General features: G+C 38.0%; 1 protein-coding gene across 1 annotated transcript in view; it reads right to left on the bottom strand.

Moving 5' to 3' along the window:
* The window catches only part of NCKAP5 (NCK associated protein 5), a 398473-nt gene that overhangs the window by 122581 nt on the left and 249810 nt on the right, over positions 1-26082 (bottom strand). Inside the window, exons 6-7 of the mRNA XM_086751339.1 lie at positions 21117-21207; positions 5048-5197 (exon numbers count right to left, since the gene is read on the bottom strand). Of these exons, the coding sequence (XP_086607465.1) occupies positions 5048-5197; positions 21117-21207 (241 nt within the window). The remainder of the gene's footprint in view (positions 1-5047; positions 5198-21116; positions 21208-26082) is intronic.

Below are 26082 nucleotides of genomic sequence, written 5' to 3'. Positions count from 1 at the left end.
ATCCTAAACGCAAGCATTACTCGCCCCATTACAGGTTGGCATCTTGTCGTAAGACAAGCATGGTGCACCACATGATGCAATGCACGTGCTTACTCCTGCCATACAGAGCAACTTCGAAGCCTCACAGGAGGGAGTGCACCTGCACTCTGCTTATCTGAAAGACTTCTAGCGATTTCTGGGAGGAAGGCCTGTGGGCTTTTCAGAAATGCAGATAAGAAGTCAATCCTATGCCTACCTTCATAGAGGAACCAGCACAGACAGAAGGTTGGAGTGGGTAGGGGCAATTATTCTCTTTTCCTGCAGAGTGGATCTAGGATCTACAGTTTAGATGTTCCTTATATGTGCTAACTCAGCATCTAAGAGCTCAACAGACACATCTAGACTCGAAATCTTAATTCCGCCTCTTCTGTAATCTGTTTTCTTCTTTATCTCCTGTGTAAAATGTGGCACCCTACTAGACTAAACCAGGGCATTACGTCCCTCTCCTCTGAGTTGTTTCCAGTTCCATGTCTTTGAGTCAAAGTATAAAAACACATTCAGATGGAAGAAGTAAGAGGAAACCAGACAGCTTCCCAAGGTATTTGACTGCATGCTACTTTCTAGCTCTCTACCTGTCTACAGATGTGGTACCAAGGCACAAACAGCTGAAAAGGACTGTACAGGATGCAGGAAATCTGCTGCTGAGATGGGAACTGAATCCGATCTTCTTGAGTCTTCATCAACGTCCACTCACACTGTCCTTTCTTTTTGAGGAACTGAGAGGACAAGCAGCATGTGAAAGGTCATAACCCGACAAGCAAAATTTGTGTATCTTACAGAATCCCTTTTTTACCAGCAAAGCACAGCATCATCCAAAACAATTTCCATTAAGTATTCTTTGGTCACTTAGTTCGGAGCAATCCCAGTCAGCTTACTTTCTTCATAATCAACCAAAAGCAAATACTTTATAAGAAAGCTGCACTCCTGTAGTTGCAAAGAAGGAAGTTCAGAACAGCTGGAATATTTCACATCGTTAATTCATACTGAATTATGCTCACTGCATAGATGTCTGTGCAAATGACAGACTTTAATAAGCCTTCACAGCTGACACAGTATTTATCACTGATTAAATTTTTAAAATCAAAGTAACTATGTCTTTTGCAGACATTTTTAGATTAAGACTGACACTAACTCAGTATATCAGTTTAATTCACTTGCAATTACGCAGGTGGTCGGGCAGCCTGTATTTCCATAATCTGAGGCTAAATTGGGGCAGAGAGCCCATAGCTCCATATTGGATAACAAAGCTCTGGGATAGCTTTAAGGCCTTTACACATCCTGTTTTTCAAATATGGAATACTCTTAAAGCTTTCCTGTGTGCACTGTGACTGTGTGAAATGTTCTTGCTGGAAACAAGAAATAGCATACTATCTTGCAATGAGAGTCCGTACAATGCTAACATACCCAGGAGGCCAAATTAAGGTTTTGTGAAAAATTTCCAACTTATATGCATGTGACTTTGGAAATATAATAATATTGTTTTACTCTAATTGTGTATATACCTACATGCACCTGAAATTGCTGTATGGGGGTTGATGCATGTCCAGAATAAATTCTGGGTTTTGTGCATTTCTGGCCACCATTTAAAAAAAAAAAAATTGCAATTCTTCTGGTGATGAAAGGAGATTAAAAAAAACCAAAATTCCACTAAGGCAGCTGATACGCTATTCACCGTACTTCATTAATATTTCATTCTTTGCAGCACTCCAAACACACTGAGAAGTTATCAGAGATTTTTTTTTTTTTGCTTTGTAAGAGTTAGAAGGCATTTGATCATAACTGCTGAAGTAAATTAAGTGGCATTTCAAGAGCAGCCAACTAAAAATGCTGAAGGCACAAAGGAGTTTTGATATCCAGGAAATCACAATTAATTTCAACTACATAAAACGGGATACAAGATGATATGAACTGTTTGTTATTTGTCATCTGTTTCATTTGATTAGAAATGTATGGTATTTATCAGTCAGTAGAGTGGAAATAGAGTTTGCTGTAAATTATAAAGGATGTAAAAAGATTATAGGTAGAAGGAGCAATGGGAGAATATGTATACATATTTCTTATCAAAGTTAATCATAGCTTTCACTTGGACTGAATACAAAGACACTTTATTACATTGATTTGTACCCTTCAGTGAGAAAATGTCTAGATTAAACAGAAGTTAATAAAACATAAAAGGTAATACATAATTTTTTTTCGCAATACATTTGTCAGCACTCAAGTATGAGGAAAAAAAAAAAAAGAAATGTTAAATACAACTCCACTGCTATGTAAGCGATCTAAAGAAAGTTTTCTGTGAAAATGAAGCCTCACCTCTTTTTTCACACTTAGATGTGGTAATTCCCTGGTCCATATTGAACAGTCCAAGATGACTACAGTTTTCCTCACATTGCCAGAAATTCCTGAAGAAAATCATCAGGTACCTCATATCTACCAGGCCAGTACTCCAGGAGGTGCAGAAACAATTTAGTCCATATATTGAACAGGAACTCTTTTCTCATACAGAAATTCAAAATACAAGAAACTAAATCATCTATTATATTGTGTATGTACCGGCTAAACTACCCATTTATCCCTGTGCTGGTGGACAGCTTTTCTCTTTCGGTACTTCATTCACTTGCAACTCAGCTCAGACTCACCCAGCTTTTTTTTGTTTTCATGTGATCAGCCAAGAGAAGATATTAACCAGAAAAATAACTACCTGCTAAATCTAAACTTTTATATAATAAAAACATTACTGCACTTCCTCAAACTTCTCCCTACAGGTAAACCCTCATATACATTTACGCACAGGTAAATGCATACATACAGTCCCTCATTTCAAGAGAAGCTCACTCTAGGAGTAGGACGATGAACACAGGTGGGGAGGAGGACGGAACCATTTTACAATGCCCTAACAGACTAGGCTACATCTGAGCAACAAAAAAGCTAACACCAAGAGATATAAACAGATGTCTTAAAAGTGCTGGTATTAATAAAATTATATTAATAGGCATTAATGGATTATGTCCACATTTTGACTATTACTTTTACCAGGTTCTGTTTATAGGCAGTCTTCAGATTCTGCAGTGCACAGATGGAGGCCTAACTTTAGTAAGTACTTTATTAGCCTCGCCGATTTTATTAATTGTGTATGATACAGTAAAAACTAAACATGTAAAGTAAGATTAAAGATTCTGACACCCACAGCAGATGAACTAACAAACAATAATTTTTCATTCCTTTCTGTATAGACTATTAAAATATTCAGAACAATTACTCTGCAAATAGTAAAGGATTAGAACCGCTAACTGCATATAACTTTTAAAAAGTATGTCTCTTAATTAATAAACCATAGAGCCTTTGACATTACAATTTATTTTCTTCAAGACAAAATCAAGTGGAAGAATATGTAACATTAAACAACACACAGTTAACAACACTTTGTTTTAATTATCTTGGGTCACAATTAACGTTGGCCCTGCAGTTCACCTTTCTACTTTCACATCTCCTTAGAATATTTAGGTACATTAATTGCTGAAGTATTGACATTCACTAATATGTGGTTTTGAACAAGCCACTGCACAACACTGACATCAGTGAGGAGACCTATTCACTGCCCTTCCAGAACTGGATTCTGTCTGTCCGTAACAATACGTTATGTATCTGGGCAATTCGCCATAACCGATAAAGGCTGTGACATTATTGAACAACTTCCTATCAACTGAGGACATAAAGAACTGCAACTGTCGTGCAGAATGATAAAGAGGAAGGTGAAGCAAACACAAATCATGCATATTTGGAAATCAAAGACCACAAGGAACCTACCTCCATTGACACAAAAAGCAAGACCATCGTAAACTGTAAATGTATCAGAGTTTAATGGGTCTTAAAAATTTAGTATCATTGTGGTTTTTTTCCCAGGGCAAAATTACTTAATATTAAATGTGTTCATTTGACAAATAGCCTAACATCTTAAAGGAAACAAAAATTGCAGAGACTGTCTATACCTTTCAGATTTTGTATTTAGATCCAAATATGATTATAACTGTTCATGTTTTACTTTTAACAAAGTCCTCAAGAACAAAAATCTAGAGTTTTCATTTGATCAGAGTACAACTGAAAATAAAAATTAAGATGCAAAAGAGCCTTCACACTTAACCAAAAATGTATAGGCCTAGCGATGTTTACCAAGATTCTACAGAGGCAAAATGCCACTAAATCATCCTAAGGCATTAATTTAGCCATACATATAACAATACATAGATACTTGAACAGAAGAGAATAGAAGAAAGACATGACAAGATAAAAATATGCCTTTTTACTAATTCAAAGTTATACTAAAATATGTATAGTCTTTTTTATACACATTGAAATCTGTGCTTCTATCAAGAAGCACAAAATAACACAAAATATAGCGGTTACAGTCTTACCTGCACCTTGTCCACAGCTGCCTAACAAAACTTTAAAAATTTCCTCTAGTTAGGAACTACCATCTGGTGCACTATTTTGCACATCCTAATTTCCCAGAAATGCACTCAAAATGTAGAGTGTGAGTTCTCCTTGTGGTCTACAAGGAAACAGATTTTCCACAATCTAGCTGTAAAAAGACCTGAGCTCTCTGAAGGAAGCAGTCCAGCAATTAAAAGTTGAGCAATCAATATAGAATGAAGCAATGTGGGGTTTACGACAGTCATTAAACCACCTATATTGGTCTTACAATATCAATAATTGAAATAAAACCAGTAAAAACAATTTTTAAAATTAAATTATCTCAACTGAATTAAAATAATGTATGAAGTTCTTTTTAAAGATACCTGACCCTCAACATTAGAAAGGGATCCTTCCAGTGGTTTTAAGACTAAGCTTCTTATTTATCCTTGATACATGAATTGTAAAAAAATACCCCATAACATGAGTACAGGTGAACTGTGAAAGGTTAGATCCATACTACAGGGTGATTCAAAGCCAATAAATGAATGAGGCAGAGGGCAGGGTGGTCTTTTATGTATGAGACTGTTGCAGTTCTTACCTCCAGAGCTTTCAAACGCTCCAACAGCAATTTTGTCTTTTCTTTTTCTTCTTCAGTGCTGCTGCTTTCACTTCTTGAATCTTCGTCTGCTGATGTGTGAATTTTTTCCATGACTTCTTTACATTTCCTGCTGTCTTCTGACAGCTTTTCCTGAAATGATTTTTTAAAATGTCATTACTCACAGGTGGAAATGAAGTTAACTATGCAAGTATCTTCAAATCTCCCTTGTATATGAATGAAAAAAAGACAGAGTAAGTTGATAGTTACATTACAGTACTAAATAACTGGAGTTATGAAGTGTCTACGAAACATGCTGGTATGTCAATTCTGCAAAAGTGTATGCACAACTACTACATTTACTTAAGATTTCTAAAAAGTGGAACTCATTATCTGTTTAATAAAATAACTTACATTTTCTTCTTTAAAAGTTGCAATTAACATTGAGCATACCAGCTTTCAATGGAAACATTTTGCCATTGAGATATAAAGCAGTTTAATGAAGAAAAGCCAACATATGTTCACGTCTAATGTATTTCACCTTTCCTCATCCAGTGCTAACATTTGAATTTACTAAATAATGGACTGAGCACCAAGCTACCACCTGAATACTGATTTAAGACCTACACTAATACAAATTTAAATTCTATTCTAATATATAACTGGAGAGAATCAAACTGACAGCAAAATTTTCAGAAGAGCCCCAGTCTATTACAAGTCTGTCAAATTGGGTTATTATGAGCTGCTGCTGCTGAGTGGACCACGGCTGCTGAGTTTTACAAGAGGTCTATAAAAATCATAGGATTGAACAGCGACTCCTACTAACTCCATTCATCATGTGTCCAAGTTCTGTGCTGAGACAGAGAATGAGATAGAGCAAGCAAAACACTGAGGCTGCAAGCAGGCAATGTAAAATATTGCCCAAACCGGCACGGCGAGCACAAGGGGAAAAAGGAGAACTAGACAGATGTACAGAGTGAATTATCATCTGAGCGCAGCACAAAGTGGCCAGTCTCTACCTGTAAACAACATTCTCTGACTATATAAGCAGATGCAGCGTGACAACTAATGAGAAGATTATGAATGGAAAATGTGAGGTAAATCAACACTAAATAACTTGTGTCAACACAAACCTAGAGAAGTCCTTTAATGAGCATTTAGTTTTCTTTCTGTGCCTTTTTTGATAGTTCTTACATACAAAGACACATCCTTTCATCCTCTTCGGATTAGTCTGTAAGTGAGATGTATTTTCCGTAACTACTACAGAACACAAACTCTATCTAAGCATAAAAACATGTATTTTCATGAGTAACTGATCCAGCTTGAATAACCGTGCAAATATAACTCTTTGAGAGTTAACTGCATGACATTATCCTAATTAAAAGCCATAAACACAACTGAATTAAAAATCAGCACCATGAATCACATTTCTAACAACATCTTTTTAAAATATTAACTAGCTTAGAAATTGACTACTACTATGTTAAAATTTTAATCAAGAATCAATTTTATAAGCTATGGGCTTAATCACTAAATACTCTTACATGAACCATGGGGCACAGATCTCATTTTGAGCCTCAAAACATAGACATCAAGAGCCATTCCATCAGGTTTCCAGCATTAGTGCTATCCTGATCACAAAGGACCCAAAAATACAGTAGTTAGAGGTTTTTTTCTTGTTTGCTACTCACTGGTGCAAAGATCAAGTATCTGTAAAAGAGCCATTAATCCATTTTTCCTTCAAGTTGCCCTGATGAGTGTGTTGATCTAAAACACTTTGATGAACTCAGAGGGGAAAAAAAAAGACAAAGGTATCTCTTTGATGTAATTCAAACACAAAGAATCATTTTTAGGAGAGAATGTGACATGAATTAGATGTGGCTAACAATGGAAGAAAACAAGAACATCTGCACAGGGACACCTTCCCTGCTCAAACTCGAGGGCAGCAATTTCAAAGGACAGGTAGAAGAAAGCAGAGGTTATGACATTTCATCACAGAAAGGGGAGCAATGCAACTTCTCACAGAGTAAATCCCAGTCACCTCAAGAAGTAACCCATTCATCTTCCAGTTACAAAATTTGATGAACTTTGCACGCTAGTGGCATAATCAAGAATACACATCCTCTTTTACTACGATGTGCACTAGGACACCTCAGGATACTTACTGCTGTTACCCTGCCTGAGTGTTTAAGTACACCTCACATATTTTCAAAGCTAATTTATTACTGAGTAACAATAAATGAATTTCAGTGTTTCAGGCATGGGCTAAAAAGGTCCCTGATATGTCACTTACCCTATCAGGAAAAGCTGAAGAACAGAGGAAAACTTTGCTAACCTTAGAAATCGTGCTTAGGAACGCAGTTTGCTGAGGGCACTTCAACCAGTTCTACCTGGGTGATGCACAGCAGGGGCAGAGTGGAAAATCCACACACAAGAAAGCAAAAAAAAACCAGGCACCTCTTAAACATCCTTTGCACTTAAAAGTCAAGTCAAGTAAGAGGGAGGATGACAAAGGCTTTTGGAACAACAGAATCCTCTTAAGAGTGAAAAATGTGCTAATATCAGCGGCAGCTGCCCGCTGGAGGGAGGCAGGAAGGGGCAGAGACAGATTTCCAAGAGGAAATGCGTATCTCCTGCAGGATGTTGATCAAATCCTACAGAAAGCTCTGGAGTGAGCATGCTGAAGGCAGCAAATAATGGCGTAGAACAGCTTATTCCTTTTTTTTTTTTAAGCTTAGATTCCTACACTTCTTGCCTTACCTCAGATAAAGACTATCTTTTGAATCTTCTAAACAATTTCTGCTGTATGCCTCACATATTGCACAATTAAAGGCAGGCTGGATTTTCAAGCTGAATAGCAAAATACTCTCCAGGTCAGAAGGCCAACAAAGGCAGAGTAAGTGCTATCCCACTGATCAATGCAGTTTCATTTCTGTGAAAAGGGAACAGATGGAAATGTGCTCTGGAAGTAAGGTGGACAGGTAAAAAAAAAAACAAAAACAAAAACAAAAAAAAAACCAAAAGCAGAGAAAGGCAAAAAAAGCAACAACCCAGCTCTTGGTCTCCCCAAAGCAATAAGAGTTTAAGATACAAGCCTGTACCATGAGATGATGCAAGCAGCCTGATGAGAATTCTTCAGTAAAGACTCATCTACATCTCTAATGCTCTGTGTCAACAAAGAGACAATAAAAACATTAAATATTCAAGTTTTACGAAAAGGAAACTAGGATTATGCTGCTCACTGCAGACCTGTTCCCACGGAAATTAATGAGAAACTTATGATCAAATCCCACATTGTGTAAGCTTCTCAAGCTGGTTTAAACTGTCATTGCTTTTCTGAAAGCAACAATATTTTGCAAATCTAAAATGACGTCCTGCCCTGACCATTACTTCTAAGTATTCAGTTTATTCTACAAATCAAGCAAATAGTATACCGAAGATGAACCCTTTGATCAAACACTACAGGCCCTACAGCCAACAGGAAACAACAGATGAAAACAGACCCTGCGGTCTGAAAATGGCAAGCTTTCTAGAATCAATGAGAAGATATAAATCACTGAAGACATTGATCTATGAAGCTGCACAATGCAGTGACCTGACCGAGACTTATCAGAAAGTTGGTTTTCAGTTAGATGAAGTAGGAAGGAGCAGCATAATACTCCCTCTTTCCACTAATAAATACAAGGAAGAACAATAAAATAAATCAAGAGAGCAGGAAATCCACCTGACATTCCAAGTGATAGTTTACTGGACTTTGTAGAATATAAAGAAATATGTAGAATATAAGGCCAATCTTCTCCCTTCCACCTTTCAGAATACGGAACAACAAAGGGTCTTCAGTGTTTATCAACAAAAGGAGCAACTACAGTGATAGAGAAGATCATATGGAAGCTTTCAAAAAGCTGCCTTTCTGCCTTTTTCAGAAATTACCTCCTCCTTCATCCCAAGAAAAGCAAAAGGCTGCTGACCCTCTGGACACAGTGTTAGTCAGTGGGAAGCCTTTCCTCTAAGACTCGTCACCTTTACAAGGAACAGACAAGGGTCAAAGGGACACTTAGCTAGCTATTTCTCAACCATTATTAATTCAGAAATTATTGTACTTTTAAAGTTTTATTGGCAGTACCATCCGTGGTCTGTTCTTTGATCCTTCTTCTTTCTTAAGATGCTTTGTAGGAATTACATTACACGCACACAGAAAAAAAAAATTGGAAAAGAATGATCTCACTTTAAAATATTTCAATTTGTAACTGAAATTTCGAACCAGGAAGAGTAAATGTCAAATGAAACAAGGAAAAAAGAAGGTAGCTAGCAAAAATCTAATCTAGATTTTCTTTTTTACAGTGAAAACCATGATTAGACACTAATTGGAATAAGGGCTCTTCTCTGGTGGTAACGACAAATACACGATATGAAATGATCACACTGTTCCCGAGGTAACTATGTTCCAATTTTTCCTAATTTGAGTTTTTACAATGCAGGAACTACCTACCCAAGGAAGAAGCCTTCAAGAAAACAGAAATCACTAACACTGTTAACCAGCAGACGGACCTCCACGGGAGGAGGCCAAACAGAACCAGCAGCGGCACAGCACCTGCCGCAGCTCTGGGCAACGGGAAACACAGAGTCCTGCACCGGGGGAGGAACAACCCCGTGCACCAGGAGAGGCTGGGAGCCAACTGGATGGGAAGGTATCCGGTGCAGGGAAGAGAGAAGATGAAACCAGAATCTTCTTGGAAACAGCATGATGAAACGACCAGATACAACGGACACAGCTTGGAACAAGAGAGATGGCAAACTAGATATTAGGAAAACCTTTTTTTTCCCCTTCTCCCATGAGGGTGGCCATATAGGCACTGGAACCATTTAGCCAGGGAGGTTCCTGAATCACAGAGATATTGCAAACTTCACTGGACAAGTGGATATAATAATACAACATAGCATCATCTAATCCTAGTATAACCGGATCTAAGCTCTACTGATTACAAACAGCAATCTTTCACAAGGACATGTGACAAAATTGTGCTTGAACCAAATAAGAATTTAAAAAAATCAGGATCTTTGAAATGCTGATTTTCCCAATGAGCATTGGATGACATTAATTGCTTGCCTGGAAACTGATAAGTAATGATTAGAGATGACATCTTTGCTTATAGAAGCTAAAGATCATTTTCATGTGACAAACACAAGTTCTCCAGAGAAGCGAAGTGTTTCAGATGCAATGCAGTAAAGATCCCCCAGATACAAATTACCTCTGTTTCAACTTTGGGTGTCAGATTGTGATGCCTGAGTGGGTTTTTTTTTTTTTTTTTCTCAATTCCTTTTAATTCTTCAGCTTCTGAAACTTATTAGAGACAATGGTTTTATAATGGTTACAAATTCAAATTCTTCTGAGAGTCACGCCTGCAATTTTCCAAAAACACACTTTAATCACACAGATAGCATACAGAGGCAATGGTAGCAGGCATCCAAGAACCCAATCAATATTGAACCCAAGCTAAGTGGCTAACTCAGCATCTCAAAACATTTACCACTTTCCATGGTGTCTCTGGAGCTTCCACAGGACTTCCTAAGTAAGATACTTCCTAAACAGTTATCATAGACTTCAGTGACTGGATCTGGTGTTCCAGGTACACTACACAGCACTTCTAACACTCTTTCCTGCTATGATAAAGGCAGACGCTTAACCTCCCAACCCAGACTGCAATTTACAAATCCATATACAGAATTGTTTGTGTAATAAAAAATTGTGAACGTTTTTTTTTTTCTTGCAAGATCATTCTATAATCTTGATGTATTCTTAGATGATGCACTTTCAGTGTTATTTCCACTGCAGACCTCCGAGTGTTCTGCACTATTCTTCACTGCGAGTGAGCGATATGAAACGAGAACTTTCAGACTGTTGATGGAGACAAAAACTGTAGATGAGGGGTTTTTTGTACTTTCATGAAAAAACAGCCCCAAGCTATGCACAAGTAGCTCAGTCTGACTGCACAAGCTGCAAAAAGGCAGCAATCGCTCCAAGCACTACTGACTTAAAATTCCAAGAAAGTTAAAATTGTTTTTCAGTGGCACCTTGCTCCCTCCTTTCTCCCCTCACTGTGACCTTTTTTTCTTTAATCATAACTAACAGTTGTTTACTGTGGCTCAATCCCTTTTACATATGCCCTTTGAAATTTTGCAGTATCTTCTGATAACGCTTTATAAGCTATTTCATTCAGCAAAATCCAAGATGTATAAAACACTTTTGCATGTGAAGTCAGAGCAATGGGAAGTAAGACTGATGAATTCACGTGTTTCCTGCAAGATGCTTGGTACAGGAGTAATTACTGATGTCACTGTGACCTGAATATGCCTGTTCCATCTGCAACTTTAAAAAAAAATTTCTTTATTTGCTAACAGGAATCCCATTAAGCACCATGACCCAGTCTGAAAAAAACCTTGCAACTGAACAAACAAGTTAGAATGCAAAAAAAAATTACATGCAACTAGACAGTGCAATCTAAATGATCTCTGAGTACAAGGCTACAAATATGACTTCTGATTTTACCTTGCTTACTTCTATCCATGTATTCAGCTGTTTTTTCTTGCTTTATTTTCTCCCAGCAGAAGGACAAACTAAAATATATCTTTGCTTTAGATAGCACATCAGCAAGCGTAATAATAATATATTTTTGTTTAGCTAATAGCTTTTGTTCAGAACAAGCTGACCAAAACTGAAGGAAAAGAAAGGAACATACATATATCACAAAATTTTACAGGAACAATCAAAATTGTTCACAGTTTAACATTACCGTTGTCAGGAATATCATATAAAAGTCTTATTTTTCATCTTTGGATTTCACTTACAAAGTGATCAGAGTGAGCAGTAACATTCCCTAGATTAAATACGTGTGATGGATAAGAGAACAAAGTACTTTCTTTACGTTTCTCATATGAGCCTCCTACCACTCGCATATCAATCTAAATGTACTACGCATTATTCTTCACTCAAAACACTCCTCATCAGCACAAGCTATCACCTCTATTGGACAGTTCTGCAGTAACATTAATAAATTTCTTGATGATGCTTTTATTGTTCGTTCCATGCATCAGAAACATCTATTTCTTTTGAAAAAGTTCAGATCAAAAAGGACTGCAAAAGAAGAAAACCTGCACAGTGAAACTCACTGTGAATTGTACTTATCAGATTAGTAAGAGTAGGCGGAGTTTCTTGATCTTCAAGTCCCCATGTGAACGTCAGTCCGGGGTGTCAAAGTGAACTATGTTAACCTAGTGACCAAATATTGCTCTTGACACCATCCTGTGTTTAGTGAATCGATATTCACATTATCAACAGCACCCTCGCCCCTGGCACTTTGTCTGTCAGAAGCAAAATCAAAGACTGACCGTTCTGGAGGTGGCTCTGCCAAGCCAGATTTCAGGCATGGTGGTGGCAGGGCTGTGTGGGAGCAGCTCATCATGTTTATTGTCCTATTGCCTTTCCAAAATGGAAGACTTCAGCTACACTGAATAGCAGTGATCAGCAGGAAAAAAAAAATCCTGTAGAAGCTAAGCTGTTCCTTCTTCATCTGTGTATATGAAGAATACGCAGTGTGATTTTTCACGTAAGTATTCTCTTATAAATTGGTTCATTACCGTACCATACTTAAAGTAATCATCTTTCCTTCCAGGAAACCTATATGCAGCATTAAACTTTCCTGAAGGATTTTTTAAGTATTAAAGTAACTACACTTGACTAAAGTGACGGTATTAAAATACCTACCTTTGACTGAAGTACAAACAAGCAAAACTATTCTGAAAACTAAATCCAGTAAATTTTATGTAACAGCAATTAAGGCACTAGAATTACTCTGGATTTAAATTGCTAGAAATAAGGCAGTTTTTCTTCCCTTTGCAGCCCTTCACTTTCATTTTTTTTTAATAATGTCTTTTCACTACTTGGATGAAGGCCAAATTTCTCTTTTTAATGAAATGAAAAACTTTGAATTTTTTTTTTTCCCAGCAGTAAGTCTTCTAACTACTTATACTTGTTGATCCAGTTTTCCATAGATGGCCTCTTTAGGGCCACACAAAGAGGCTCTAAAGGACATACCTGAAGATGAGTATTAACTACTGCTTTGGTATGACAGCGATATATTAACTGACTAGTTCTCATCATAAGCACAGTTGGATTAGGACAAAAAAATTGGCATACTATTACATGACCCAGTAATTTTCTGCAAACGCCAGAGAATAGTTGGTTTGTGTCAAGATCTTGTCAGGAAAACTTCTGAAAGAAGCTCAGAATGCATCTTTAGACAAAAATAAAATGTAGGAACAATCATTCTGGATCAGATCAAAACTTAAACTTTAAAAATAGGTTATTATAGTTTATATTAAATGTATTTAACTGAAATTAAAATACTTTTCTTCATCAGCAGTGCCCATTCTTTCCAAAACAAATACTGGTATGCTGGTAAGTGCGTTCTCCTGTTAAAATAATTTTCAAAGACAGAATGTTTGTGAATGCAGCATAATCTTCTTTTTTTCTTCCTCAGAAAATAAGCCAAATTTTAGATTTTTTTTCAACTTTTTAGAGTTTAAAAAATAGCATTGCTTTCTGCTGATTTGAAAACAAATTAATCAGTTCAAAATGCAGAGTGAACAATGTCTTTTATGGAGATGTGGAAATAGGAAAGAGCAAGTGACTTGGTGATATATAAGACCCAATCTTGGAATATCAAGGAATACAAACTGGTTTTTCAACTTTTCTGTTGAAAAACTTCAGCCATTAGACAGCTGATTGCAGTAAATGGTCTCTATTTTATTTCTTATTCATTACTCTTACTCAGAAAATGCAAAGGATTCGATACATGAAAATGCTTCTTATTTCCTTGCCAGACCCTCTTGCCCAACCAGAACCTCTTCAACATCAGCCCAGGATGGGCAATGCTGTGTCAGGTCAACAGGGCACGTCTGAATCCTGATGGGGATCTCAACAGGCTGCAGATAGGTAAGACTCCCTCATCAGAATCACCTTTTGGTCAAGATCCAGGAGACACTCTACAGACCCGGAGCTCTAAAAGCTGTTGCCAGATGGGTGATGACAACAACTCCTTGGGGATCTCATTGCTCTGCTGACAAACAGAGCGGGGCTGGAAGTGCCGCTAGGTCCCAAGGCACGAGTGTCGCAGCAGCCGTGTAGGCTTCCTTTCGCACACAGCCAAAGCGTGGGCTGCCCTCCGCCTGCGTGCCAGCACAGCCCTGCGGCTGGTAGCCCTGATTTGACCTGCGTGAGGAACACATGTCGATAAAGAGCAACAAGTTGGCCTTCACATACAAAGACACCAGCATCTCTCTGAGCAGCAGACAGATTATCTTAGAACTGGTATTTGCTACAAAGTGCAGGAGACCAAGCAGAGGTGTGTTAGAGCCATCCTCTTTTCTCTCAAATACATCTCTGAATTAGAAAAAAGGCAGCCAGAAGAACACCATTACAGGCAAGATGAAGGCTGCAGACAACGTGCTGTGGATAAAGGTGAAGGCCCTCCATGCATTAGGATGCCCTGTGTCAGTCAGGCTGTGAACTGTGTCGTCATCTTGCTTTCCAAAGACCGTCTCTGCATTTCCATTGCACCTGTTTCATATGTACAGGGTTCAGGCCATGTATATGAACTGATTTTTGTGGATTCATTCCAAAAGTAGGAATTAGAAGAAAAACGTAGCAGAAGACAGAAACATTACATTGTAGAGGAAAATCCCAACGTAGAATTACAATCAGTATAATAGATAACAGTATCATCAAATCAGTCAATCTTCAGCTCTCATTACTGTAGATATATAGAGGGTTCTGGGAAGGAAAGAACATCTTGTTTTCTGAGCAACAGGCACGCAAATGGCACATTTTAGTTATGAGATTTCATTGTGTTAAACATAACTCCATTGATTTGTTACTGCATAACAAACAATCAACAAGGGAAAGCTATTTGCATGTATGTTCCTTGCAACACAACTGTAATTTCTGAACAGTGTCTGAAGAGCGCCACCACTCTCCTTTGGGGGCAAGAATCCAACTTCAATTTAGTTAAATAAGGGAACAAATATTTATCAGAATCTTTGCACAGTGGTGGAAATCTACCAGAAGAAAAGCTGGAGTTAGCTGTTACCAAGCTAGCCCTGGATGTCTCTGTATGAAGTAGTCCCACAGCAAATGCCCGTGTCCTTGACAGTTTGGGCTTTCCGGTGGAGCTCCCAGGAGTGTGGATGGCTCCTCTCCTCTCCTTCTCTGGGAGACAGAAAACTGCTAAACTTTGCCTAGTAATATTCTCCTTAGTAGCTTAGGAGGCCTGGTTAATGCAGCCTCCTGTGTGCAATTCCAATCCAGAGATGTAAGTTTAATTTTAAGGATATATTTCCTTTTTCTGCAATAAAAGTTAGCATTAGAAATCCTATGTGGATTTCAGCTAGGGAATTCAGCCAGTGCCTTTTTTTCAATTCATGTCCATGCCTCACCTATAAAATGCTACATATCAATGGCCTAAACACTAAGCTTGTATAATTTTGTGTTAAGATAAAACTGTATTGCCAATAGATACAGTTTTTCTTCTCATGAAAGAGCTGTTGACACCAACGGCTGTGCAAATTAGAAGTGACAGTCACAACAACTGTTCTACATTTCAGTCTCAGAAAGCACGCAGACAAAAAATCGGGTTGATCAGGCCATCAATGTCACCTGAAATGTGCCTGCATCACTTACGCAGTCACACCTCTCCGACATCTGCTTCGGAAAGCAGTTGGCAAAACTTTCAGACTTCACTACTGAGAGCTAGAAGTCTTGAAGGACTGACATTATTTCATCTTTGTATTGAAGTTACCAGTATTGAGTCTTTATAATAAATTTTCTATCTTAGCTTTGGATAAGACAAGCACATGTACACACATTTATATTCAGTAAGAGGGCAGGAAATGGAACTGAACTTTCTTATGTTCAAAGTCACTTCTCCCCTGAAGCTGCACTATGAGTTAATGATTGTACCGGTCGTGATGCCCTGCACCTGGGACAGATGATCTCCATGGACCTGTGTGCCATTCTTCTCATGGTGCCCACTAAAGTGTCTCTTCTGAAGCCATTACTTCTCAAAACCCTGTCATCCCTCCAGAGTGAGGAAAAAACAGAGCTGAACCATAGTCATGGCCCTTACTCAGCAAGAAGAGCCCATCCAAATCCTTAGGCTGCAAATGCTCAAACTGCCTGCCACCTTTTTTGATGTCAGTGTAGCCAGATGGGTGCAGTGGAGCAAAATGAGAGAGGATACATATCACTTATAGAAAGAAATGGAAGGAATCAAGTTGCTCTTCTCCATTGCACCCAGGGCCAAAGGCTGCCTGTAATCTCCAGCAAGTCTTTCAGCTAGACCTGCCTTGGTGCAGACTCAACAGCACTTGCCTCAGCACAGGGATCGTTCTCCTTGACAAAACCTCTACCTCGTTACTCATCTTTCCGCTCTTGGACTTGTGCAGTTAATTTCTAAAGGCCTGCACTGTCCACCATTATGAAAATAAAGGGCACTCTTAGACCATGCCAGCTGGTGAACCAGTGCAGTCAGAGACACCCTGCACTGGCACAGAAGTTGAGGGATGATCTGGCCTGTAGCATTAGATAGGGTGGGTTCCAGGCTGTCTAAAACCCAGGATTTCAGTTCCTGCTGATCAACACGCCTGGTCCTCACAGCAGTATTTGTTTGGAGTGTAAATCTCAAAGAAGCACAGTAGGGTTCTGAAAAGGTTACAAAGCCTGCACTCATGAGGTTTTCATACAAGTTCATGTATCAAAATCCTCAGATTTCCAAAATCAAAAACTCATTTCCAAATTTTTAAATACAAGACAGGATAGCCCTGCTTGAAGACCATCCATGCTCCACTTTGAAATTGATTCCTTTTCTATTAAAAGTATTTAACATATATATGTTAACCAAACTCCTAAGGGGAAGTAAGCCTTTTTCCAAGTTTACAAGGAAATATGAAAAGCCTTTTTTTTTAATCTCTTCATTATCTGGCTCAGTACTTAGAACAGTTCCTGTTACCACAGAAGCAGAAGCTCATATATATTGATGACATCTTAAATATACCTGAGATTAAATTGTATGCTGTTATCCTCTTTTTAGAGACAAAGGTTGAAGATGGACGGATAAAGTGAATTTGTACAAGGAAATGGAGAAATTTGTGGTAAACGCAAGGTTCAAAATCTAGTCTCTCAAACATGGTACTTTAAGGAGCAGATCATCCTTCCTCTCCGATGCGACAGCACCATGTCTGTCCTGAGCTTTAGTGCACATATACTGACAGTTCCAGAATTATAACAAATTGTGAACTTAAACAAACTCTATTTCTCATCCATTGTGATCACTGTACACTGACATAAAGACAAAGGAGCTAAAAAAAAACCTTGAAAGACTTCCAGTGATCTGTAATCATGTAAGACTCTACCCAGATATCCAGAATTGTGATCCAACAGGAAAGAGACTCTAGGTTCTGACATCCAAATCACAAGGACAAACTCAGAAGCACAGAATCATTTAGGCTGGAAAAGACTTTTAATGTCTTCGAGTCCAAGCGTAAATTTAGAAATTAAAGTCCACAGGGTGCTTGTTTTAATGTCTTGGGTTCAAGTACAGCACACAACTATTTCTGAGGATCACTCTCCTTAGATAAACTATTTGTGTCTTGAATGAGAAAAAGATTAATATATGAGGTATTGTTTTGGCCTTTCATGGTCTTACTTTCAGGTGGGCAATGCTTCTCAGAAACACCACAAAAGGTCTTACACACTAGAGCCTTTCAGTCAAGCAAACTTTTAAGCAAGAAATACAATGGTTCATGGCAATTCAAATCACACATACTCTTGTCTACATTTACATGAGTATTCATTATAAATCTTCCCTCAGTTATTATTATGTAAAATGATAACAGAGGAGAATTTTATTTACAATCCTGCTTCTAAATTCATTTACCCTAAAGAAATCACATCATCCATCTGTAAGGCCAGCAAACTAAATTCCCATAGGGCAGTTAGCTCTATGGAAAGGGTTAGAATATTTTGCTTCAAGTAAGAATCCTGGCAAGACCTAACACAATATTGCAACAGCAGTGCACGCTCTGGGCTCCATCTTATTATTATTATTCTAAGATGATCACTATGCAACATTTAATGTTCATTAGCACGAATATTCATTCTAGAGTCAGGCATATTGATACTATAATAAGAACTCCATTTCATATATCCCACAGCAATAATTAGATTTGTAAAAACTGAACATGTAGCCAACAGCCAATAGATCAAAAGTGTTTATTGCACAGAGGTATCTTCTATGACTATTCAGATGCTAATTTGAATAGGCTTCATATACTAAAACTAACTTAGCATGGTGTCAGAATTTGTCACACTGGAGGTCACTCAGGTCATGTCCTCATTTGTTATGAAACACATGAGTGTGAAACCGCAGTAAAATCCGACACCTATTGCACTGAGTACTGATCACATTGTTCTGATCATATCATAGTAATCACAGAGAACAGGCATGATTCAGAATATGTTCTGTAAGGTAATGGATTGTAGAGAATGACTTTCAAAACAATGTTAGCATTTATACATTCATTAAGTTTTGTGTATTTATATGAAGATAGATATATATATCACTTGGAATTCAGATCAAATAATTTTTTTTCACGTGTTAGCTCAGATCTACAGTTCATTTACAAATACAACATGATAATATGGCTATCATTTCCCCAAAAACCTGAATACATGAGTGTTTTTAAGAAACATTACCTAGGTTGCACACTCAAGTTTTATTCCCATTTGTGAATTACCCTTATAAATACATCAAAAAACTGTCCGAATGCATTTGGAGAGATACAAATAAAATGCTTCTATTGCAATATTGATGTCCCTTGTCAAACCTGGGCACAGGATTTGCAACAAAATTCATCATATATTTAGATGATATGTTTGTCCATGTTTTCCACACAGTTGGTTCCAATACGATATCAATTATTTATATAATGTTTTTAAAATATGTTTTTCAATGTTAAAATACTTTGTGAACATTTAAGATCACAGATTTTTTGCCAACTATTTGTTTTGAGGAGCCTTTCAGGTAGTAGCTTTCATGATTACATATGGTTGTTGCCTAAATTCCACTGCATAGTTCTTACTGTGTGACTGAATAACAAACATACATCGAGTGAAACCAGTTCTGATCTACGTGGCACGTAACCATATGAGGGCAGGAATGGGCTGCATGTGAATGTGCCATTCCTTGAAATTCCCAGAAAATAAACTATTTGTTCAGAAGTTTGTCATAAAAGTGAACACAAGGGATGTGAGGATGAATAAGTCAAAGAGACACTCAGAAAAAAAACCCACAATGTTCATGGAAATGTGCCGTATTTTTGAACTGTTTCACCAGTCACAGACTGGTATATGATGCAGTAGCCTAGCTATTCCTCGAGGAAAGGAAAAACCATTGCTTCTGAGTCATGAACAGAAGACTCATGAACAGAACACAAAATTTCAAATTTCAAAAGACCACATAGCTAATTTTTTTTCCACTTTAGTGCCCAAAAGAAAAATAAAGAATACTCAAACCCTCAGTTTGATGGAAAGAAACTGAAGTCCTTTTTTGCTTTTCTTGTTGAGAGTACAAAAACAAAACTCAAAGAAACTAAAGTCTAATTGTGGTACCACCTTACTGTGGTTTCCATGGCAAGACAGCATACAGAAAAGCAGATACTAAAATCATTCCAGCTGTCCATTATACACAGACAGAGAAGTAATCCACCCAAAGGACAGACTGACATCAAGCCCACTTCAGAACACCCACTGTATGGCCGCAGGAGTGAGTAGAAACTACGGATTTAAACTCTGAACCAAGAGGAGGGAACTGAGTTTTGTATCTGCATTCCAAAGGAGTAGCGAGTAAAATATCGATGCTTTTATGACCAGTTTCTAAAAGCACAATGTCCTATTATAACTTCAACAAAAAGTTTAATTTGTCCGGAAATTAAATTTTACAGGCTATCATTTTAACAAGAAAAATTGATTATTTTGGAAGGTTAATCTCAAAGATTCTTTTAACTTCAATCCAAGTTTAAAATGAAAATTTAATTACAGTTATAAATACTCTTTAATTTTTGTTTAGCTATATTGCTGTATTTTTGATCCATCAGCTTTAAGAATGGACTAATATAACTACAATTTTTAAAAAGTGTTTTATCTGAAGGATCACTACCTAGTATAGACTTTAATATATTATTTCAGCATTTTATATCTTTATAAGGGATGCATATTCTGCTTAAAAAGATACAGGATAGGACTGACTTCATTATGCTTTTTTTTTTTAAGAATTCTTGTGCAGAATATCTGATTAACTGGGATGTATCTCATTCCTGTTTCCAGACTTAAAAAGGCTTTCCACTACCTCAGGTTCAAGGCTTCCAGAATACAGCAGTACATTAGGAAAAAGTAAAACTGCCGTTACTTATAAAGAGCATAAACAGACCTGGTTCCCTTTGAAAAACCTCCGAATTCTTTACTCTCCTAAATTCTGTCCTGAGACACTCCCTCTCTACCCGAAGTGAGGCTGATAAAAGGCACCTGCCACAAGCAGGGATAAGAAACTATGGAGCTTGATATGGAAACCTCATACCCACTAAGAATATGACTGGATAAAATTATCCATCACAGTCCGAAGATCAAGTTTTTTAAAAGCATCTATGCTTTCTACAGATGCTGAAATATATTAATTAAACTATTAGGTGCTTTAATAAGGTCTTCAAAACTAGTTTCTCTGTCCCCTGCTAAATGTGAGGAGCAACAACTGCAGAAAACACAATGACAACAAAAATGAAAAACCTTGAACTGTGTTGAGAGAACATCTGCAAAAATGTAGATGGTACCAATCACCACTCACAACTACTCATAACTAATAAACAAATAGAGGAAACAATGCCAGACATGTTTACAACAGCAGTGCAATTTTTGTTTTGAAAAACTTTTCTATCACAAGAAAACAGGTTAATAAGTCACTGATACCTGATATACCTTCATGATATTGACAGTTCCTTCTCCATTCTGGCCTGGGGATCCTTGGCTCTGCAGCAGATTTCTCACTGTCTCCTCCATTCTAGAAAATGAAAATATTTATAGAAGTCAACTTTATGGAAAAAAATTAAGAGTTGCATTCAGTGGTTTTGTTCTTTACAAGGGTCTAATGCACCCATTGCTACCATGAAATTAATATTTAAAGACAAGCCTGGCCTTACAATATTCTCATACTCCATGTTATGAATAACACATTAAGGGCACTCTTTTATCTTTTGAATACGCACAGTAGTTAGTTGCATTGTTAAAATCCTATCGGAGCTCAGTTACAAAAATTAAAAACAAATGTGTGCAAAAGCCATCACCTTGCCAACAGTGTAACCAAATACTGCTGTATTACACATAGTGGAACCAATACTCTGTAATGATAAAATTACTGTCATTTAGGAACAAAATCAGTTAAATTAGAAAAAAAAAAACAACAAACTGCTATATTTCTGGCCAATTGTCGGGTCTGTGCAATTTAGACAGACTGTCAAACACATTACTAGTATTTACTCCCCATGTTATAGGTGCAGCAGTGTGTGCCAGTACATTTGTTTATACAGGCACAGCTGCTGAACACATTCACCCTTCTCTGCCCTTTCAGAGATATAAAAAGCAAGTGTATGCCACAATGTGAAGGCACTACCATCTCACAAAACCGTAATCAACTTCAGTTCCACCAGTGAGAGAAGGAAGGTTCGCACTTTCATTTTAGGAGGTGTTAACAGACACCAGCAAAAGTTGTCTTTGATCTACACACATCGATCAACCACGTTAAAACGGGTAATAACGCTAACCCTCCTGAATGGAGGCTGAACAGAAGAGAGAGTTCTGCTCCTCTGCACATTAGGACCCCTAGGAGTGATGGAAGCCACCTATGAAACACTGGTCCCATTCAAGGTGGATCAGAAATTAAATCCCAGTGGCTTAGGAGATGTCTCCAAGGCTGACCACAAATAAAGGGTCTGGGTTCTACAGCTCGTTTAAGTTGTGTGAGTATGGGTAAGAGGAGATCAAAAGCCAGAGAGGTAGTGATGGACACAACCACAAAGACGCTGAGTTTCACAACAAAATATCCCGAGTGCCAATTCCAGCTGAAGGTCCTCATGCTCCTCCCCATTCTCCCTGTCCTCATCCAAATTGTCACCTCTGTACAGCTGCTTCTTCAGCTGTGTGGATGCAACAGTTCTTCTCACCTTTCCTTTCATGTTTTCTGTTCTTTTCCTTTCAAGTTGTCTCAACCCCTTGACAGAGCTGGAAAAGCAGCCCAGCTGGACAGGGACTGGAGAAGGGGAAACTGCTGTGGCACAGGTGTGTGGTGATGCGAAGGCAGGAGAGAGCGAGCAATACGTTAAGGCCTATTGCCAGTTACGCTGTGTATTAAAACTGTGACCTTGAAAAAAGAGCCAGTATTCCCAGGCATACCAGACCAGAAACTGCCTGCTGTTGTTTATTCCTACTGCGTTTAGGGAAACATTACTTTTGTGTACCGTTATTGGCAAATGCAACTGAGCAGAAGAATTATTCACAGCGTATCTTTTTTTTTTTTTTTTTTATTTCTAAGGTAACAATCCAGTGAGATAGCAAATATTAGCTAGCTGCTCTGGCCAAAGGCCAATAACATTATCTTTTTTATAAGCCTCACAGTCCTTCTGTTCTTTCAGTCTTATCAGAATGAATGATATCGGCTAATTTAGCAATAATATCATGTTTTGCAAGGTTTCCTCCTTTCAAGTACACCAGCTACGCTACTTTTTGAGAAGCTGACACTGGGTATTCATTCTACTCAGATGAACGCTGACATTTTACTTATTCATATGATGGTTTTTTGTCATTGATGTGCAGACTTCTACATTGCCAGAATGCCCTCAGAGTAGTTGAACCATCTGTTGACCAAATGTGAATAAAAACAAGCCAGCTCTAATCTCTAGTGCAGACAGTGGTGCAGTTTTTCAGTTGCAGATTGGAACCATTTCTGCTCACAGGCTGACCTTAATCAGACGTCTTTTACACAAAAGAACAAATCATTTTGGTTCATAATATAAATTCCTGTGCAGTTCTCACCAAAAGGTTTCATTTCTTAACATGCTCATCATTTCACTTTTAAATTAATGATGTAAAAGTTCTAAATGATTGTTTATATTTGCATACAGATTTCCAACTCCAGTCCTCCATAAAGTTCTTACAAATTAATAAACAAGCAAAAATAAGAGAAAGAATAGTTTCAATCATCACTAAAATCAGAGTTTTTCAATTTAGGTCTAACAGTGTTAATGAAAATACGGTCTAGTAGCTTATTAGTATCATCAGTTATAACATTATGAAGAATTCTTAAATTCAATAGGTCAGTTCACCTTCAGTCAGATTCAGATGGTTTATTTTGGACAACAGGCCCATCTTGCCAAATAGCCTTATAGGGACTGGTGGGTGCACAGCTTCATGCGGCAATTAGAAACATCGCCCATCAGCACCCCGGTTTCTATGCAACAGAATAATCTTTGCAAGACACAGTTGAGACTGTTGTTGTTTTGTTGTTTGCAGCTATTATAAAGGTTTGTAAGAGCTGACAGCCATAAAGCTGAACCGCAGGCAGAACAGAGACACTGTCTGTGTGGTCGTGTCGCTATAAAACCAGCACTGAGAGGATCTTACAAGCTTGAGGTACCCATAGAGTATCTGAAAAAGGAAAGAGAAAACTATTTCCTGTCAAACAAGGAGGTGACGTATGCTTACAGTCAAACTTACTGCAAAGCTCTGACGGCCAGTACTCTCGTGGTTTATAATCTGCTGCTTCTTCACTAGGATCCCAGCTGTCCATTTTTAGGAAGGACTCTCTAACCAAACATGGCACAGAATAATGACAGAGATTTGTTTCTTATAAATTAGAATCTTTGAAGTATGAATTAATGGCACCTTAATTTAAAAGTGACTGTTATATTACGATCTATAATGATCTCCATAATGACCGCACATGCCAGGAAGATTTAGTATAAATTCTTTTCAAGAATGCAAGAATGATCGAGTCTCTATAAATTTAAACTTGAAATTCCATGTTTTGCTCGCTGAACAAGGCTTTCAAAGGACATGCAAAGTTTGGAAGTGAAGGAGAAAAATTAGGAGCTTTATGAAAGGCTATTTCTACACATCAACATATATTTTTCCCCCTCCTGATAACCCCTAAAGGTTATCTTCTCTTGATCACGATTCTAAGATCCTAGATGGACCCACTCCAACATCACGCACTTGCCGATTACAACCAGAATAGCTATCCCCTACGCACGTATTCTGCCTGCTTGCTGGCCTATGCGAAAAACCCTGTTTTGCCAAGGATTCTGTGCATCTTACGTAACTATCAAGCTGTTACAATCTGCAAAAACAGTATCTAAAGCTCACCATTCCCTAGCCTACACTCTCCAATCACTATTTAAGAACATTTATTTTCCCCTTCCTTTAGTGTTCTATTTGCTGTCTATTCATCTGAAGCACCTCAGTATCATTAATTTCTTGTTACATCTATTACTTGAATAGAAAATAGAAGTTTTCTTAAAACTGAAGTGTTCCTTTCAATTTTTCTTTTTCAAAAAGAGCTGTTTTCTTTAGGGAAAATATAAAATAAATCCATGTTTGACAGAAGCTTCTTGACAAAATGTCAGTTTAGAGTACGGAAACAGCCCTCCACCAGTCCTAACCTAAGGACCAATTTCTCAAAGCATTAAACAGAAGAAAAAATGAGGCACTCTGAGACCAGAATCTGTTCATGGAATATAAGAGTTTAAGGAACATAAAATATTAATGCTACTGTGGAAAGCACTGTCAAGATTTCGTCTGGAATATTATCTGCAATTATGATCACCAGTGTTCAGGAATGGCTCATTCAGAGAGGATTTAACGAAGAGACAGCTCTGAGGTTATTTATAGGAATCGAGAGTCTGTGTCATGAGCAGAGACTAAACAAGTTACCTTGCTAAACTTAAGAGACCAAGGGCTTACACAGGTATTGCTTCCTCAGAAGAATAAGTGAGAAAAACTAAAATGAGAAAGAAAACTATATCAACCCAAGGCCAATGATTGACAAAACAAGATGGGAATAGAGTGATTACAAATATATTTAGACTCCGAACCAGTCTGCCACGTAGAGTAACAGGATGAGAAACCTAAACAGCTTAAAGCCAGAGTTGAGCAGTTTATGAAATTAATTACACAGCAGGGTCAAGAATCGAGGACTTCAATTTATGAGCCACATGTCCTTGCTGCTATTCCTCCTGAAACAAAATCAGTCATTCCTACATTTAAAAAATGTAATGTGTCCTGTGCTGTTGAGAGAATACCAGGAAATCAATCCAACTGCAATGTACAGTTATTTATTTTGGCTTGGTTTGTGTGTGTGTTTCTGGACAAGGGGGCCAGGGGAATCTCTGGAAAGGAGAAGACATTGATCTCTGCCCAGGGAGCGGAAAGCAGGGCACAGATGCTCAGGCGTCCAAGATGGCAGAAGGAAGCTTTCTCTGTATTTTTGCTGCAACTCAGACCTTGTTTGGAAGCCAGGACCTGGCTGCAAGGACCCATTGAGCTGTAGGAGACTTGTTTTTAAAGCTTCTTGCTGTTGTGTTTCTGACAGCTCTGCTGCCTCCATCTCCTGCCTGGCCCCACTGCTGCAACTCACGGCATGTTCCAGAGCAGAGTTCATCCGGGCCAGGAGAGACAGCCCCTGCTGGGGCTGATGCATCACTGGCAGGCAGTCAGGTTCCTGACTTTCCTCTCAATTTTCTCAGGACCATCACCTTCATAAATGGGCGCCTCCCTTGTGCCGTCCCCCCAGCAATGCGGGGACATGGTCAGAAAATGGGCCCGCTTTGTGCCTCTCCCAGTTTTGTCATTTCAAGTGTCACAAAGCCATAAGCTATTTTGTTGA

This window comes from Chlamydotis macqueenii, chromosome 6 (assembly GCF_036417535.1).
Source record: "Chlamydotis macqueenii isolate bChlMac1 chromosome 6, bChlMac1.mat, whole genome shotgun sequence".
Classification (NCBI taxonomy): Eukaryota; Metazoa; Chordata; class Aves; order Otidiformes; family Otididae; genus Chlamydotis; species Chlamydotis macqueenii.
The sequence above is the reverse complement of the archived record's forward strand: the minus strand, read 5'-3'. Positions and strand labels throughout refer to the sequence as shown.